Source organism: Periplaneta americana, chromosome 3 (genome assembly GCF_040183065.1).
Source record: "Periplaneta americana isolate PAMFEO1 chromosome 3, P.americana_PAMFEO1_priV1, whole genome shotgun sequence".
Lineage (NCBI taxonomy): Eukaryota > Metazoa > Arthropoda > Insecta > Blattodea > Blattidae > Periplaneta > Periplaneta americana.
In genome coordinates this window covers 196,222,778-196,241,721 of record NC_091119.1, presented here as the reverse complement: position 1 = coordinate 196,241,721, position 18,944 = coordinate 196,222,778, and the positions used below count along the sequence as shown (strand labels likewise).

The 18,944-nt window shown below is 34.4% G+C and overlaps 1 protein-coding gene across 4 annotated transcripts in view; it reads right to left on the bottom strand.

The window, feature by feature from the left end:
- Oatp26F (Organic anion transporting polypeptide 26F) overlaps positions 1-18,944 on the bottom strand; it is a 387,249-nt gene that overhangs the window by 92,983 nt on the left and 275,322 nt on the right. For all 4 annotated transcript variants that reach the window (XR_011331492.1, XM_069822440.1, XM_069822441.1 and 1 more), the window contains exon 6: positions 12,175-12,277. Coding sequence is in view for 3 of the 4 variants with exons in the window: in XM_069822440.1 (XP_069678541.1) it covers positions 12,175-12,277 (103 nt within the window). In the remaining variant the exon portion in view is untranslated. The remainder of the gene's footprint in view (positions 1-12,174; positions 12,278-18,944) is intronic.

Here is an 18,944-nt window from a genome sequence, read left to right as displayed (position 1 = left end):
TTGCCATAACAACGAACCTCGGTTTCTTCTTAAGCCGCGTCTCGACATAAGGATTCAGATCTCGACCGCGTTTTAAAAGCCGAGGTTTGGAACCACGATTTCGTCCGTGTTTTAGAAGTCGACCCTAAGGGTGCTATTCATAGACATTTCGCAGCACGCGTTAAAAGCGTACTAAGCTAGCCCCGGCTATCCACTGGTTACTAGTACAGAATTCAAATCATATCCTATCGCTAACACTGGTTTATGACTACGAAAAACGCTGATCATCCACCGGAAACCCGCGATAAAAATGTCTATGAATACGACCCTAAGAGTTTTATTTTCATCTGGCACCAATTTTATATTTCTACTTCTATTCATTCAAAAACTATATTCCTCTGAAATCCCACCATGACTTTTGGGACACAGTGTATTATTTATTAAAATATTACTTTTTAATCTGTTGATTGCTGAAGAGTCCTTTGAATTTATAAGTAGAATGGGCTGTTATCTCGTTCGGGATTATCTCTCTTGGAAATTACATTTAGAAAGAACGGACAGCACCAGGTCTCCACTGCAATTCTGGACCTACCACTGAATTGAGAAGAAGACATTTGAAGATCAGCAAAACGTACGACAGCTCAAGTGTAGTTGTTACAGCCAGAAGAAGCCTAACACATGAATGATGATTATGATGGTGGTGATTAATTTTGACAGTTCGAAATAAACCGAATTTTGTGAACGACGGTTATCTTTAATGTTGAATTCGAAAATGCTGGATGCCAGGGTCGATATTTGACCGTGTGATTCAAGTCTTCCTTTTAAAGCCATATCTGACACATCCGTGGGTTCAGCCTTTCAGTTGCTTCTTGCCTGCCACACTGCAGATATGAGGTCGGAGGAAAGTAATATAGGAAGTCTCCCCCCCCCCCCTGCCAGGGTCGGATCAGGCAGTAAAAGCTTTCTTGTATGTGTCATACAGGCTACAGGTTAATTCTCGCGCTACAACAATCTGCAACGTTCGGCAGACATCGCACCTACATCGAGCGTGCAACAACATTGCCCAAGCACGTTGATCAATATCAGATGTTTTCCTTACTCTATTAATTATATGAAATATCAGGAAATCGTACAGTGATGTTATAGATTAGAAAGTTGGTTTCAAGAGTCCCAAGGAAACACCAAAACCTAAAAATGGTTTTTGCATGTCGCCTGATTTTTAGCAAAAAACTATCAAAATTGCTATTTTTCAAGAGAACAATAAAAATAAATAGAACAACACCTGTAAGCTGTTTCTGTACAAGTGGTGTTTATCCTTGTGGCTATTGCACCTGATATGTCATTTTTGGAGTCTATAAAAATTTTAAATAGTAGAAAATGTGTCCTTAACTCAATTTCATTAAAAATGACTAGGGCTGTTTTTGTCCATGTATTGTGGGTCCCTATCACCACGGCATGGCGCGTCCTCAGGTTGCGGATCGAGGAGACGGCCTCCAGATATGGAGGGTAGCTGCGAATATATTGAATAAGCAGTCGCGGACAGCCGATGAGGGGTGGTCCTCCAGCTTGGGGGTTGGGCGAAGGGGCTAACAACCCATCACCGTAAAAAACAGCTAGTTACGAAACCTTTAAATAAGCCTCGGAAAGGGACTGATTCTCTGGCACGACCACAGCAAAGGAATACGGTACTTGGAATGTTACTACCGGTTGTTCTTTATGGTTGTGAAACTTGGACTCTCACTTTGAGAGGGGAACAGAGGTTAAGGGTGTTTGATAATAAGGTGCTTAGGAAAATATTTGGGGATAAGAGGGATGAAGTTACAGGAGAATGGAGAAAGATACACAACACAGAACTGCACCACGCATTGTATTCTTCACCTGACATAATTAGGAACATTAAATCCAGACGTTTGAGATGGGCAGGGCATGTAGCACGTATGGACGAATCCAGAAATGCATATAGAGTGTTAGTTGGGAGACCAGAGGGGAAAAAGATTTTTGGGGAGGCCGAGACGTAAATGGGAAGATAATATTAAAATGGATTTGAGGGAGGCGGGATATGATGATAGAGACTGGATTAATCTTGTTCAGGATAGGGACCGATGGCGGGCTTATGTGAGGGCGGCAATGAACCTCCGGGTTCCTTAAAAGCCAGTAAGTAAGTAAGTAAGTAAGTAAGTAAGTAAGTAAGTAAGTAAGTAAGTAAGTAAGTAAATAAGTAAGGGCTGTCTTTGTAATAATGTCTTCATTTTATTTGCAAACAGTAGCCTATCTACAAGTCAAATCAACTCGCAAATATGCACCACAAATATAATAATTATTATTAAAGTAGTAAAAAATAATGGTTATTTAATTGAACAAAATATGACATGGAATTCATCGAAACCCTACAATTGCGTGAAACGTTTATGTTATTGAGAGCAAGGCTGAGATTGTAAGGATGTTAAGGATTTGAAATAAAATTTCGATATTTCTTTTCATTTCCGTCTTCATAGTCCCCGCGTTAAAGTTTCACAAGGCTGAGCCTTCGCGTTAACTATAGTCACGTCCCTGTTATTTCCAGCCTCTTTGCTTACGTCCTAGTAAGAGTAGGTTCTATAAAGAGTAGGTACATATAATCGTTCGCCATTTTAGTTCTTTCATTGCCAGTTGCGGTTAGCAGACGACGCTATTTTCCGCACCGTTAAACATTATCAAGTCCTAGCACCTATGATAATCGCATTGTAAATTTTAGGTTTCATAGACAAATATCTAAGGAAAGCATAGAACAAATTCTGAGAAGGGAGAAAAAATTGCTAACTGCGAAGTGTCATGTCAAAAATAGACATTGACACCTTCAAGAGTTTTTCTATTTTTAACTTTAGATGGGAGTCAAAGCGAGAGAAATGTTTAGAAAGAATTAGGCCTAGGTACTTTTAAAAGTGAATCCTATTCGAAATCTATACCGTACTAGTTTCCCAGTTACTGGGAGTAACATATGCGCAGAGTAACAACTTAGGTCTGTTAGGACTGTGGATTCTCATAGAAAGGCCGGCCCTTCGGCGGGGCAAGTGGGGCGGTCACCCCAGGTCCCGCGCTTTGTGGGACTCGCTGCCGGAAAAAAATTCAATCTGTCGATTACGTTCTTGTTATAATATTTAATGTGAGAAACTTAAAAATAAATAGCTAAGTGAATGTTGACATAGCTTTTGTATACCTAACGAAATCAATTGTTGACTATAACGTTAATGTATGTGGATCAAATGTTGCACTGTTTGTTAATTACCAGAGTATCCAACTGCAGGGCTCTAAGTCGATTGTTACCCTTGATTCTATTATTATTATTATTATTATTATTATTATTATTATTATTATTATTTTAAATAAATACACCTAAAAGAGCGCGGGATTAAAATTTGTACTGTTGTAAATTCTCGTCTGCTTGCTACAAACGGCAAGGAAAGAACGAAAATGGCGGACGATTATACTCAGTATCTATAGAGCCTTAGGAAGTCCATAACGAAATTCACAGCGAATGACAAGACGCACATGTTTAAATGTAGCCGACTTGCAACGTGATTGGCTGCCGGAAATAAGAGCGACGGGACTATAGTTCATAATCGCTTCCATGAGGCCTAGTCTCCAGACAACAATGCAATTGATAGTCGAAACGATTCACGCATCAATATGACGCCACTGAGTTTGTTAAAATTGCAATGGATAATAATTATGCAATTTTAAGATTATAAACAGTGTATATGAGTAAAATCATCTCGCAAGTATGCACGTCAAACATAAATTATTGTAGTAAAAGAATTAATAGTTATTAATTTGACTGAACAAAAAAGTGACACAATTCATCGCATGCCTATAGTTCCATGAAACGTTATGCTGTTCGTGATTGTTATTGTGAGCATGGTTGGGATTTCAAGGATGTTTGAGATTTGAAATACAATTTCGATATTTATTTTCATTTCTTCTTTATACTCCCTGCTATAAATTTAACAAGGCGTAGCCTTCTCGTTAACTACTTCATAATCGCTTCCTTATTCCAGGAGGCCTAGTCTGCAGACAACAATGCAATTGATAGTCGAAACGATTAACACATCAATATGACGCCAATGAGTTGTTTGAAATTGTAATGGATAATGTATAATTTGGAAATTAATACAACAATTACGTACTTCAGAACTTGAAAATAATGTATCGATGAAACGATGTCATATTTTATGTTCTAAATAGTAATATTTATCGCCCGATCGGGAAAAGGGATCTGGGTAGACCTCGCAAGAGGTGGCTGGACGATAGAGACCGGAACAGGTGATATCACCTAAACCTTGAAGGGAGAAGAAGAAGAAGAAATAGTAATATCTTTTACTAAGGCTTAAAGAAGTTTAATCTTTATTTATAGCTTTGAAGAGTATTAGTTTAAAATTAACTTAAAGCCTTTAAAAGATATTTACAACTAGTGTACATAAAATTCCACCTAAAGGCCCGCTCCCACTTAGCAGAATCGAACCGAAACGAAAAATCTGCTGCCACTCACATCTAGTGGAATCGAACCGAACAGTACTTTTGTGTTTTGTCATACAAAAGAGAATAATTCTACACAAGATTTATTAATTTTTCTTCGTTCATATTACATTATGATTTTTGTATGTGTACTATTTCAGCAATAACTTACTTACTGGCTTTTAAGGAAACCGGAGGTTCATTGCCACCCTCACATAAGTCCGACATCAGTCCCTATCTTGAGAAAGATTAATCCAATCTCTACCATCATATCCCAACTCCCTCAAATCAATTTTAATATTATCTTCCCATCTACGTCTCGGCCTCCCAAAAGATCGTTTTCCCTCCGGCCTCCAACTAACACTCTATATGCATTTCTAGATTCGCCCATACGTGCTACATGCCCTGCCCATCTCAAACGTCTGGATTTTATGTTCCTAATTATGTTAGGTGAAGAATACAATGCGTGCAGTTCTGCGTTGTGTAACTTTCTCCATTCTCCTGTAACTTCATCCCTCTTAGCCCCAAATATTTTCCTAAGAACCTTATTCTCAAACACCCTTAATCTCTGTTCCTCTCTCAAAGTGAGAGTCCAAGTTTCACAACCATACAGAACAACCGGTAATATAACTGTTTTATAAATTCTAACTTTCAGATTTTTTGACAAAAGTCTAGAAGACAAAAGCTTCTCAACCGAATAATAACAGGCATTTCCCATGTTTATTCTGCGTTTAATTTCCTCCCGAGTGTCATTTATATTTGTTACTGTTGCTCCAAGATATTTGAATTTTTCCACCTTTTCGAAAGATAAATCTCCAATTTTTATAATTCCATTTCGTACAATATTTCGGTCACGAAACATAATCATAAACTTTGTCTTTTCGGGATTTACTTCCAACCCTATCGCTTAAAGCCTTTAAAAGGTATTTACCACTAATGTACATAAAATTTCAACTAGCATTTCACAAAAATCTATTGAATCACCCTGTATAACTTCCCCTTTAATTGTAGCATCTATTTCTTGAAATAGACTGTACTTAAGTAATGTTGTGCGGTGTTACATTTTGTAAAGTATGTTGGCTGTAAACATGTTGCACATTTAGGGGCAGGAAATGTATGTGCTCATTTGGACCCAAGCAAGATGAAATAACGCGATGATGAAGAAAACTGAGTAGCTGGGAGCGTTAAGAGTTCGTATTCAGCAAACTTTATTAGGGCTATTAGTAGACGCGAGGGAGGCGTGAGGACGCATTACGGACGTACAAACATTCCTGGAACATGAGAACGCCGGCATGAAGCAAATGGAACAGAATCATCAAACAACTCTAGGGAAAGGCTGTGAAGAAATTAATGAAGATATTTTCATTGAGCACAAAATGTGATGATACCTTGCGAATTAGAGGTGTCATTTACTGCAAAATTAACCGCAGGCTCTAGCCAATAAATTTATTTCATGACAGACGGTAGAAATATGAAAAATAAACATCTCTCTACTTTTTTGTTTCGTAAATAGCATTATGAACTAATTTACAATATTATTTGCGTGAGCTAATGTTTAGGAAGGGAACAAAACTAGTTTCCTAATTTAGACGAATGCAATAACTGTATAACCTCATAAATATTTTTATCCATGACCATAACGAAAAACATGCCTTTACTAAATACTTTCGCGTTTGTAAAGTAGGCTTTTATTCAACATTACTTTATTTCACTAGTGAGATAAAGACTTTACCTCACAGTTCATTAGTATTTTCATAGTACCCGGGTACACACGTATACTTTTCCATTCAACTATTACTCAAGAAGTTAATATATTAGTTACTAGATGTCACTACCTCTACTTCTTTATTACCATTTCTTAAATATACATACACTCAATCTCCTTCTCTTTTCTCTATCTGCTACGTCGTAATTTGTACATTACATCCATATCTAATTTTGTAATAATTTACCTTTTGGGATGCGAGGAGACTAGAACCTACGAAGTTGGCTTTATAGGATTTTAAAACAACACGCGTTAGCCAACTGAGCTAAACAGACACGATGATTAATTAAGTTTTAATATTCCTCTTAAGTTTACAGAAGTAGAATGTGAAATTATTTTAATCACATTACTTCCGTGAACACTTCTAAATAATCCCTGAAACTTCAAAAAGACGAAAATACACGTTTAAAGTGAAAAAAATAAATTAAAATTATATAATTAATTTTAATTTGTTATTTATCCAACGCCTTAGATACCATTCTTTACTAATCATGGCCTCCTACATCATGACCTACCTAGTAACGTATTGATTCTAAAATCCATGCCATGGTATGTGATTACATGAGGACTTATTTTCAACATATTTTCTTTTATAAAACATAATTTTTCGTTATGGTCATGGATAAAATTACGTATGGTACTTGTGAGCGTGATCTTTATTGCACTCGTGTAATTTAAGCACTCGGCTGACGCCTCGTGCTTAAATCTTTCCACTCGTGCAATAAAGATGCACTTACCTCACAAGTACCATAAATAACTATTATTAAGATTATTTTTATACATGCTTCAAGGGGGCATTCCACTTAAAATCTTTTTTTTTTTTATTCATTTTTCAACCAAATTTTAAGAGCATGTTTACTATGTAAAGGACTAACAAAATCCAAATTTTGTCTTTTGATTTTTTTTTTTACATTTTTAGAAGTATTTTCAAATCCAAGATTTTAGTAGAAAATCTCAATTTTTGAGTTTCTTTTTTTGTTATATTCACAAGCATAGAGAAACATTTCCATGGATTCATTTGATTAATTATCTCATTTATTCGCTTTCAAATATATAGTCTAATCTTGCTCAACTTGGTGAGGTTTCCAAAGACAAAGAATGTTATACAGTAACATTTAAAATGACATTAAAAATGTCTTACAAGAAATTTGTTTATAAAAAACTAAAATTTGCAGTAGATAATATTTCACATAATGAAAATTTATAAAAATACAGATAAAAAATAGACTGAGAAAATTCAACTGTAATTTGAATTGAAATACAAATGTCGCCGTAAAATCTGCAGAGAACCCTTCAAAGCTACAATAGAAATGTCCTTAATTGTTGTTGTTGGGACTCCAAATTTATGACAGAATGACACGCATTGTTTTGTTATGATCCCTCTAGCGCCCACCATTAATCCGATGACTTCTATATCCCTGAGTTTATATTATGTTTTGTAATAAGGGATAGTGGGTTGATAAATTCTCCTTTTCTCTAGATTAACCTCCTCAGGTTGATTCTGATACGTCTCGAATCTATGGTCGGATCCAGAATATAACCTTTTGTCTCTCCAGGTTTAAATGTTATAATATCAATACGCCGATGAGTTCCAGTATCCGCTATTCCATGGACTTCTTCATAAGTAGTGTAGCCATTGGACTGAAGGCATGTTGCGATTACAAACCTGAACTTTTGTAAATGTCATTTCTTCTATAATTATTGAAAAAAAAAATAAACTAGCAGCATTTCTTACAAAATAAACGCAAACAAAACATGCAGCTAACTCATAAATACTGGCAGTAAAATTTCATCCAGATTGATCAATATTTGGCATAAATAAGTTGGTGTTGAATCAAGAAAAATAAACTTAACAAAAATAGATTTGAAAGTAAAATGAATATTTATGCAACACATACCTATTAAAATTCCCCTCCGCTACATTCATCTAGTAACTTCAGGGAGCCAACTTCAGAACAAAAAGTTACTAGATTTGTAATCACAAATTTGTAAAAAATAATTCTTTAATGGAACATAATTTTGACAACTCTCCGTTCTTAATTAAAAAAATTAAACATATTTGTAATCAGAATTGAACTAAATTCATTTGGATAACAATTCAACCTACGCAGAAGACATCAGAAATTCAAACCACAGCTACAGTAACATATGCACTAACATGACAATATTACACATCCAGCCAAAAACCAGAAACTTGACACTCTTACCTATTGAAAACTATTTTCAAGCTGCGTTTGCACTGTCAAGTTCATAACTTTACAGCAATGTGTTTCTACTCGTACTGTACTTATCTTGTTGTCTCGCCTTTGAAATTGAACCTAACATTGCTCATAAATTAACGCTGGACGTTTATTTGAAACAAAATTTAGTAATTCAACTTAATAAGTACGAAAAATATGACTAATTTGACATAAGGATAAGGTGCAAGTTAAAAAAATCCAATATTTTAGAAGGTAATAGTATGCATCAAAACAAGAAAAAAAGTCTAATAAACATGGGTCCTACAACACATACTTTCTGAGATGTAAACACTTGTTAATAGGAGGTGCTCAATGTGACGTCCATTTATGGCAATGCATTTCTCTACCCTACAATACAGCAGACTACCAGATAATCATACCGTAGTTGACACCCCTGGCATGGAATACTGATACGTCGCAAGGAATACTGAAAAGAAAAGTTTGGTTGCGGATATGAGCGGGGTTCAGCAGAGATGGTGTTGTGAATTTTCGTAATCAGCATTGACGAAACAAGGCATCAGCACCGATTCTCAATCAACGTATGGGCAGGCGTTCTTGGCTATAGACTAAGGTCCATAAGTGCTACCACAGAGATTAACTGAGGCTCGCTATCAGGACTTTCTTATTAACGTATTGCCTATCTTGCTGGAGTATGTGCCATGTCAGCAAAGACTACAGATGTGGTTCATGCATGATGACATTGATGACACACCAGCACATTTTTCCGCAATGAGCGTGAACACCTGACGCTGACATTTCAGGACCGCTGGATTGATTGGGAAGGCCCCACACCTTGGCCTGCTCGTTCCTCAACTCTAAATCCTCTAGCCTTTTGGTTATCAAGAATAACAAGGTCAGTTTCAAAGAGTGCGTGATTCCTTACCCGAAGGGCAGAGGAATGCATTGCCATAAATGGACGTCACATTGAGCACCTCCTATGAACAGGTGTTCAGATCTCAGAAAGTATGTGTTGTAGGGCCGGTGTTTATTAGACATTTTTTCTTGTTTTGATGCATACTAGCACCTCCAAAAATATTGGATACTTTCTTCTCAACACTCTGTATATGGAAATATTTGGACCGTAGTGGCGGCCATCTTTGTTTCTGTATTAAGGTCTGAGTATTATTTTGATGCATACTAGCACCTCCGAAAATATTGGATACATTTTTCTTAACACCCTGTATATGGAAATGTTTGGACCGCAGCGGCGGCCATCTTTGTTTCTGTATTAAGGTCTGAGTATTGTTTTGATGCACACTAGCACCTCAGAAAATGTTGGAAATTTTCTTCTTAACACTCTGTATATGGAAATGTTTGGACCGTAGTGGCGACCATATTTGTTTCTGTGTTAAGGTCTGAATATTGTTTTGATGCATTACTAGCACCTCCGAAAATATTTGATACTTTCTTCTTAACACTCTGTATATGGAAATGTTTGGACAGTAGTGGCGACCATATTTGTTTCTGTATTAAGGTCTGAATATTGTTTTGATGCATACTAGCACCTCCGAAAATAGTGGATACTTTCTTCTTAACATTCTGTATATGAAAATGTTTGGACCGTAGTGGCGGCCATCTTTGTTCCTGTATTAAGGTCTGAGTATTGGAGACGGTCTTGGCATAACCCACGAACCTCGGTTTCTTCTCAATTTTGTTTTAGATATCGTGTAAGGATTCAGAATCGCTGTTTAAAAACCGGGGTTTCGAACCACAATTTCGTCCGTGTTTTAGAAATCGACCCAAAGATTTGACTCGAGCCATAATATAGCCTACATACGTTGACATAGCAACGCATGACTATTTTTCCGCCTTCAAATGTTGAAAACGCTTGCTCCCATAAAAATCTCACCGTCAGTTATTTTCAACACGGCAATACCTTTCTTACCTCGCAGCCTGCGTTTGTTTGTAAGAAAGTAAACACAGCGAGTTAAGGCACATCTCTTCTTCTATATTTCTCTGACAAACAAGAAACGAATGAACCCCGTTTTTTCCAAAGAGAAACAGAAGAAAGACGCACTAACAATCATCCGCAGGAAACATATTGGAGTTGTAATATATAGCGAACAGCTAGAAACAAATCATTCCCCGCGCTTGACTGGCAAAGTTCGCCTCTTTCTTGACGTCCTCATGACGGTATTTCATTTTCACTTCACGTGGAGCGGCAGTAACTCCGGTGAAATATGGCGGGTCGTTTTGCGTTCGTTCGGAAAAAGAACGCACTTCAACTTCCCTTTCCGTTGTTTTATTTTTAAAGTGGTTTGACATATATAACATCACGGTGCATGCCTCGAATAACAAGTCTCGTTTTGGTCGATGGAAATCCATCCACTAAAGAAAATGGACATTCGAAGGCTATATTGCTGCCGATAGCTCCTGTGTATATGCGGCTCGGAGTCAAATGAAATATAGGAATGAACCCCCCGTTTCTGCCGAAAGTAATTTCAAAGAGCCTGTGATAATAGACTCACAGCTACAGGTCTGCGTTCTGGGTTCAAAGCGTTCAGTTTTGTTGTTTCTGTATCACGAGGCCGGTGATATATTTCACGTAAAATGGGCGGTAGGAACGCTGGAGGGTTGTTATGTTTTTTTTTTCTATTTCGTTTATGGAAGAGAAAGAGCCTTATATAAATATCTGTTGTCTTTATTATTGCTGCTCAATTCACCAACGACGAAACTGTGTACTGCAATTACCGACGCGATCCTCAAATGTTTCTTCGACAAACTTTTTTTCGTGATTGATCGTAGTATATCTTTCGAACAGGCACATTATTTTTATTGCTTCAATACTAATACACAAAATTGAACTTATTCAGTACCGGTATCGTTATTTTTATACAGGGCTTTCATTTCAAAACTTCCCAGTCTAAATAACTAATTATTTAAATTGAATTCAATTTAAACAAAAAACGCGTCAATTTAGATATTGAGGGGGAAGTCTGAAACCAAAAAGTTATATTATAGATTTATTAATTTGTCATACAGAATAATATCTGTAATATTAACAATTAATATTTGAGGAGAAAAATATTAATTTTCAAAAAGTACCCACACTCGATACGTCTGTACAAATTCAGTGTTGCTAAGTCAAGAAAACGGAAACGTGTAACGAATATTAAAATAATAAATTACTCCTTCCTTAACAAAAACAAAACAAAGCTAGCTCACCTTCTAAATTATGTGTTCAAATTGGTAGCCCTCAGCTGCTTTACAATGTGTCACTCGATCATAGAAACCAGGAATGATTTAACCAGGCTTTAGGAATATCTTGCACCACTTCCAGTTTTACTTAGCAACACTGAATTTGTATAGAAGTATCAAGTGTGGGTAATTTTTGAAAAGCTCTTAATGACCTTTATTCAAAAATAAAAACAAAATATACTGGGTGTTCCATTTAAAATAAGAGAGTTGGAGTTACTTCCGGTTAAACCGGAAGTAGAAAAAAAGGTAATACCGTTACTGAGTTCTTAGTATATGGTTATCCCCACATACCAAGTTTCATGTTACTGAACCACATGGTTCAAAAGTTATATAGGTGGTGCGGGACTTTTAACTAACCCTGTATATAATTCTTAACTATTTGCTCTACGTATAAATCAGGACGTGTGACTTTTCAATGGGATGTCTAACCTTTTGATGGCCGCTAACCATCTGCAACAGGAGGTTCTCCTGGAATGACGATAAGAAAAAGTTTGTACTCACTCTCCTGGGTCCACGGAGAGGAAGTCTGTGTAGATCTTGAGTAGCTGGCCCCCCAAGACGTACCCCAGCGCAGGGCCCACTATGGCTGTGGTGTAGTAGATCCCTGCAACAGACACAGGTCTAATTAGATAGAGCCTTCCAATCAAGGGACGGACACTGCATGTGGGGAGTGTTATGCAGCAGTAGAGTAACGAGTCCGGAGCTTCTGATGTAACGACGTTAAAGCTGTTTCAGAGAATACGTGGCACAGTCAAAGGGGCAACTATAGTTTTGATGTATTGGTCTCTTGAGGGTGTTAATTTTTGAATTGGTATATGCTAAAAGGATTTCAGTCAATCAGAGCCAGTTTTGAGAAAAACTACAAAAAAAAAAAAAAACTGTCCCACACTTGACCCATAAATCCAATTAATTTGACTATTACACTTTTACTACGTCACACTACTTTTGACCAATAAAACGGTTCGAAATGACGTCTTTCAACCAATCATGGCTGCTTATCGCACAATTTTATCGCGTCCCTAGCATTTGTTTAATTTTATCGCGTCCCTAGCATTTGTTTATTTTCATCACTAGCCTAGCATTTGTTTCTTTGTTTGCCAACATTTCAAACTGCACTGGTCTGGACGTCAAAAAACAGAAAATTACAAACCACTCCAGTCGATGCACAGCACTTTCAAATATGACTCGCATTGGCATTCAAGAACAAAAATTAATAAAGATCACTGGTCAGAAATCCTGAATAAGTTGAGGGATACACCATGTACATCAAAGAGTTCTTTTAGGCACACGTCCAATATAACATCAACTGAACCACCAACCACTAAAACATTCAAATTTGAAAATTGTACTTAGGTTATGTTTGTTATAGCTTCTGCTATATGATATTATCAATAGTCACGTATCAGAGATTGTTTAATGCTAAGATTTATTGAAAATCATCTGTCAAGTGACGTTGATTACTGGGATCCGGATGATTGAAGTGGAATGCAACTATTTTAATAAAAATGAAACTGAATCAACAAAGCCTTCTTGACTAGTAACCGTCCACAGAGTTCAATGAAGATTCCATAGTTTGCACAACTGATAACAAGAAAACATAAACATAAAACACTACTACCATCTAGCGTAATGTTGAGATGGTACAATAATACGTTTGAAGACAGTTGTATTTTCGTAAGTCAATTAATATTTTATTGTATTGGAGTACTTCGTTACTTCTAATCTTTATAATACTTTCTTCTAATCGTGTAATAGTCAATTAAATCCCACTCGAGTTTTGATTTTCTCTAGATAAATTAAAACCTCTAGTGAGATTACTATTGATAAAAATATATTACTTTTATCAAATCAATACAATTGCCTGTATTTGCACGAAAATGTATAGAAATTAATTTTTGTCTAGTAAAAAAATTCCAAAATCACTTGTCTGAACTTCTTTTAGCACGTTTCAAGGATATTTAAAAATAATCATGCCAGTTTGGTCACTTTTCCACTTAGTATTGATGTTTATTAATTAAAAATAGTTACAAAAATAATGCATTATTCATGGGCTAAGGTAAATGCATACTTCGAGTTGTAAAATTGTTGTCACAACATTTTGAAGTCCAATATGTCTTCAGTGCCTCACGTAGTGAACTTTCGAGTTGTATTAGACTCTGTGATTAGTTGTGAGAGTTCACGCACAGTGTAGAATATATCATGATTTTTTATTTCTCTTTTTATTATACTGAAGTCCCTATCACATGGGAGGAACGAATGTCTCTCATAAGGAAGTAGTATTAAATTTTTTTTTAAATCCATTGGTATCACTCGGTGCTAACAGAGGTCTTGTTACAATATCAGTTTTATTTTCTTTCCCACAGTTATCAGAATATAAGTGCAATACAGTAGATTGTAGAGGAATATTTTACAAAAACTCATAGATGAAGGAGCATACTTATTTGGGTTCTACCTCAACCAGGTAACTTGTCTCGACCGGGATTCGAACCCGGGCCACTTCGTTTCGCGGTCAGACGCGCTAACGTGTATAGGGTAAAGGTTGGTAATATTGTGATATGACTAATATTGTGATAGTTCTTTTTGAGAATTTATTACAATTTTACTGAGCGAGAGGAAGATCGATTTTTTCCGTCAACGTATTAAGGGAATGTTCGTGGACAAGTTTCTGCACAAAACCGGTCCTTCTCTCCCTCAGTAAAATTGTAATAAATTCTCAACTATCAGAATATTACTCGTATCAAGTATTAGCAACATTTACCCTATACGTTACTCTTCATAAAATTTTACTGACATTGTCTACAGCATTGAAGGATGATCATGACTAAAATAAAGATTGGTTGATTGAAAACAACGAAAATTATACAGGGACATCATTTTATTTTTACTTGCACTTTTATTGTACCTGCATTTCTGAATGTACTTCACTCCCACCCCTTCACTAATGTCCTTGCTCCCGTCAAACACACAAACTTACGGCAGCTGTTGCATTCGAAGTCTTCAAGCAGTGAAGTAAACACTGCAGTGTATAGTGTGTTTCATAAACATGGTTGCGTTTTCTATAGAAGAAAGAACCTATATTAATAATATCGTACTAAAAAATTATATTCAAGAAACGATAAATTCAATTTCAGAGAATATGCTTCAAAATGTTTTTAATAATATGCGTAAAGAATTGAAGCCTGCATTGTAATGAACGACAACCATTTTCAGCAACTTGTTTAAAAATTCAGATTAGCTTTTTTTTTTTTTTTTTTTGAATTGAGGTGGCTAGAAGCAAAGGAATGCTAGTGACATTTGTAATAACATGAGTTAAGTGCATCCAGTGTAAGCAAAAGTATCTAAAATTTTAGTGGCAAAGGGATATTTTAATCGCATCACACATTAAAATTTAAATAAAAATTTCACCGATTTTACGAAAGCTTAAATATTTAAACCCCATTTTCTCAAAAGTAACTTAAGTGCACTTACAGTCCTTTACTTATGACCCCCTCAATTTAAATGCACTCTCTATATTGTATGTTGACATCAATAATTAAATATGCTAAATAAAGTAGACATTACATAACGAACATAGCCGCCTGGAAAGTTGAGTTTTTTTTTTAAATGTTACTACTCTACTGTATTTTGATAAATTCCGTAAAAGTGATCATCAAACTGAAAATCGTAATATCGTATTTCCCTACAACAGAAATGGATACACTACTTTTCTCTCCTCCTATACCTAGTAAAATGATTTGTTTACATATTGCACTAGTAACACCAAACTCCTGTAATGGAAGGGTGCAACAGTGTTTCCGAGTAAAGCCAGGTTAATGTTAAAAATGTTTGTAAAAATAAAGTGATGTCCCTGTATATAGGTAAATTTTAGGAGAATATGGAGGTAAAAATTAAATAAATGTAAACAAAATAAAAAATCATAATAATAAATGTAACAACAATACATTTCAAATTAAAGATAAACAAATAAAGTCCACACCTTTGGAGTAACAGTCAGCGCGTCTGGCCGCGAAACCAGGTGGCCCGGGTTCGATTCGCGTTTGGGACAAGTTACCTGGTTGAGGTTTTTTCCTGGGTTTTCCCTCAAGCCAATATCAGCAAATGCTGAGTAACTATCGGTGCTGGACCCCGGACTCATTTCACCGGCATTATCACCTTCATCTCATTTAGACTCTAAATAATCTAAGATGTTGATAAAGAGTCGTAAAATAACTTACCAAAAAAAAAACAAATGAATGTATGAGAAGTAATAAAAATAAATAAAGAAAACAAAGGAAGAAAAATGTAAAAAAGATATGGGGGGGAAAGAAGTAAATAGAGATTAGAAATGAAACAAAATGTAAACAAGAGAAGTTATAAAAAGTAAATACAGAAAACAAATGAAGCAATATGTAAGCAAGAGAAGGTTTAAAAAGTAAATAGAGAAAACAAAGGAAGAAAAATGTAAAAAAGAGATGGGGGGAAAGAAGTAAATAGAGATTAGAAATGAAACAAAATGTAAACAAGAGAAGTTATAAAAAGTAAATACAGAAAACAAATGAAGCAATATGTAAGCAAGAGAAGGTTTAAAAAGTAAATAGAGAAAACAAAGGAAGAAAAATGTAAAAAAGAGATGGGGGGAAAGAAGTAAATAGAGATTAGAAATGAAACAAAATGTAAACAAGAGAAGTTATAAAAAGTAAGTACAGAAAACAAATGAAGCAATATGTAAGCAAGAGAAGGTTTAAAAAATAAATAGAGAAAAGAAAGAAAGAAAAATGTAAAAAAGAGATGGGGGGAAAGAAGTAAATAGAGATTAGAAATGAAACAAAATGTAAACAAGAGAAGTTATAAAAAGTAAATACAGAAAACAAATGAAGCAATATGTAAGCAAGAGAAGGTTTAAAAAGTAAATAGAGAAAACAAAGGAAGAAAAATGTAAAAAAGAGATGGGGGGAAAGAAGTAAATAGAGATTAGAAATGAAACAAAATGTAAACAAGAGAAGTTATAAAAAGTAAATACAGAAAACAAATGAAGCAATATGTAAGCAAGAGAAGGTTTAAAAAATAAATAGAGAAAAGAAAGAAAGAAAAATGTAAAAAAGAGATGGGGGGAAAGAAGTAAATAGAGATTAGAAATGAAACAAAATGTAAACAAGAGAAGTTATAAAAAGTAAATACAGAAAACAAATGAAGCAATATGTAAGTAAGAGAAGGTTTAAAAAGTAAATAGAGAAAACAAAGGAAGAAAAATGTAAAAAAGAGATGGGGGGAAAGAAGTAAATAGAGATTAGAAATGAAACAAAATGTAAACAAGAGAAGTTATAAAAAGTAAATACAGAAAACAAATGAAGCAATATGTAAGCAAGAGAAGGTTTAAAAAGTAAATAGAGAAAACAAAGGAAGAAAAATGTAAAAAAGAGATGGGGGGAAAGAAGTAAATAGAGATTAGAAATGAAACAAAATGTAAACAAGAGAAGTTATAAAAAGTAAGTACAGAAAACAAATGAAGCAATATGTAAGCAAGAGAAGGTTTAAAAAATAAATAGAGAAAAGAAAGAAAGAAAAATGTAAAAAAGAGATGGGGGGAAAGAAGTAAATAGAGATTAGAAATGAAACAAAATGTAAACAAGAGAAGTTATAAAAAGTAAATACAGAAAACAAATGAAGCAATATGTAAGCAAGAGAAGGTTTAAAAAATAAATAGAGAAAAGAAAGAAAGAAAAATGTAAAAAAGAGATGGGGGGAAAGAAGTAAATAGAGATTAGAAATGAAACAAAATGTAAACAAGAGAAGTTATAAAAAGTAAATACAGAAAACAAATGAAGCAATATGTAAGCAAGAGAAGGTTTAAAAAATAAATAGAGAAAAGAAAGAAAGAAAAATGTAAAAAAGAGATGGGGGGAAAGAAGTAAATAGAGATTAGAAATGAAACAAAATGTAAACAAGAGAAGTTATAAAAAGTAAATACAGAAAACAAATGAAGCAATATGTAAGCAAGAGAAGGTTTAAAAAATAAATAGAGAAAAGAAAGAAAGAAAAATGTAAAAAAGAGATGGGGGGAAAGAAGTAAATAGAGATTAGAAATGAAACAAAATGTAAACAAGAGAAGTTATAAAAAGTAAATACAGAAAACAAATGAAGCAATATGTAAGCAAGAGAAGGTTTAAAAAATAAATAGAGAAAAGAAAGAAAGAAAAATGTAAAAAAGAGATGGGGGGAAAGAAGTAAATAGAGATTAGAAATGAAACAAAATGTAAACAAGAGAAGTTATAAAAAGTAAATACAGAAAACAAATGAAGCAATATGTAAGCAAGAGAAGGTTTAAAAAAATAAATAGAGAAAAGAAAGAAAGAAAAATGTAAAAAAGAGATGGGGGGAAAGAAGTAAATAGAGATTAGAAATGAAACAAAATGTAAACAAGAGAAGTTATAAAAAGTAAATACAGAAAACAAATGAAGCAATATGTAAGCAAGAGAAGGTTTAAAAAATAAATAGAGAAAAGAAAGAAAGAAAAATGTAAAAAAGAGATGTGGGGAAAGAAGTAAATAGAGATTAGAAATGAAACAAAATGTAAACAAGAGAAGTTATAAAAAGTAAATACAGAAAACAAATGAAGCAATATGTAAGCAAGAGAAGGTTTAAAAAATAAATAGAGAAAAGAAAGAAAGAAAAATGTAAAAAAGAGATGGGGGGAAAGAAGTAAATAGAGATTAGAAATGAAACAAAATGTAAACAAGAGAAGTTATAAAAAGTAAATACAGAAAACAAATGAAGCAATATGTAAGCAAGAGAAGGTTTAGAAAGTAAATAGAGAAAACAAAGGAAGAAAAATGTAAAAAAGAGATGGGGGGAAAGAAGTAAATAGAGATTAGAAATGAAACAAAATGTAAACAAGAGAAGTTATAAAAAGTAAATACAGAAAACAAATGAAGCAATATGTAAGCAAGAGAAGGTTTAAAAAGTAAATAGAGAAAACAAAGGAAGAAAAATGTAAAAAAGAGATGGGGGGAAAGAAGTAAATAGAGATTAGAAATGAAACAAAATGTAAACAAGAGAAGTTATAAAAAGTAAATACAGAAAACAAATGAAGCAATATGTAAGCAAGAGAAGGTTTAAAAAATAAATAGAGAAAACAAAGGAAGAAAATTGTGAACAAGATGAATAATAAAACTGAGTAGAGAAAAAAATGGATCAAAATAGAAACAAATGAAGCATACTGTAAAGAAGAGAAGAAATAAAAAGTAAATAAAGAAAACAAATGCAGCAAAATGTAAACAAGGTAAAGAATAAAA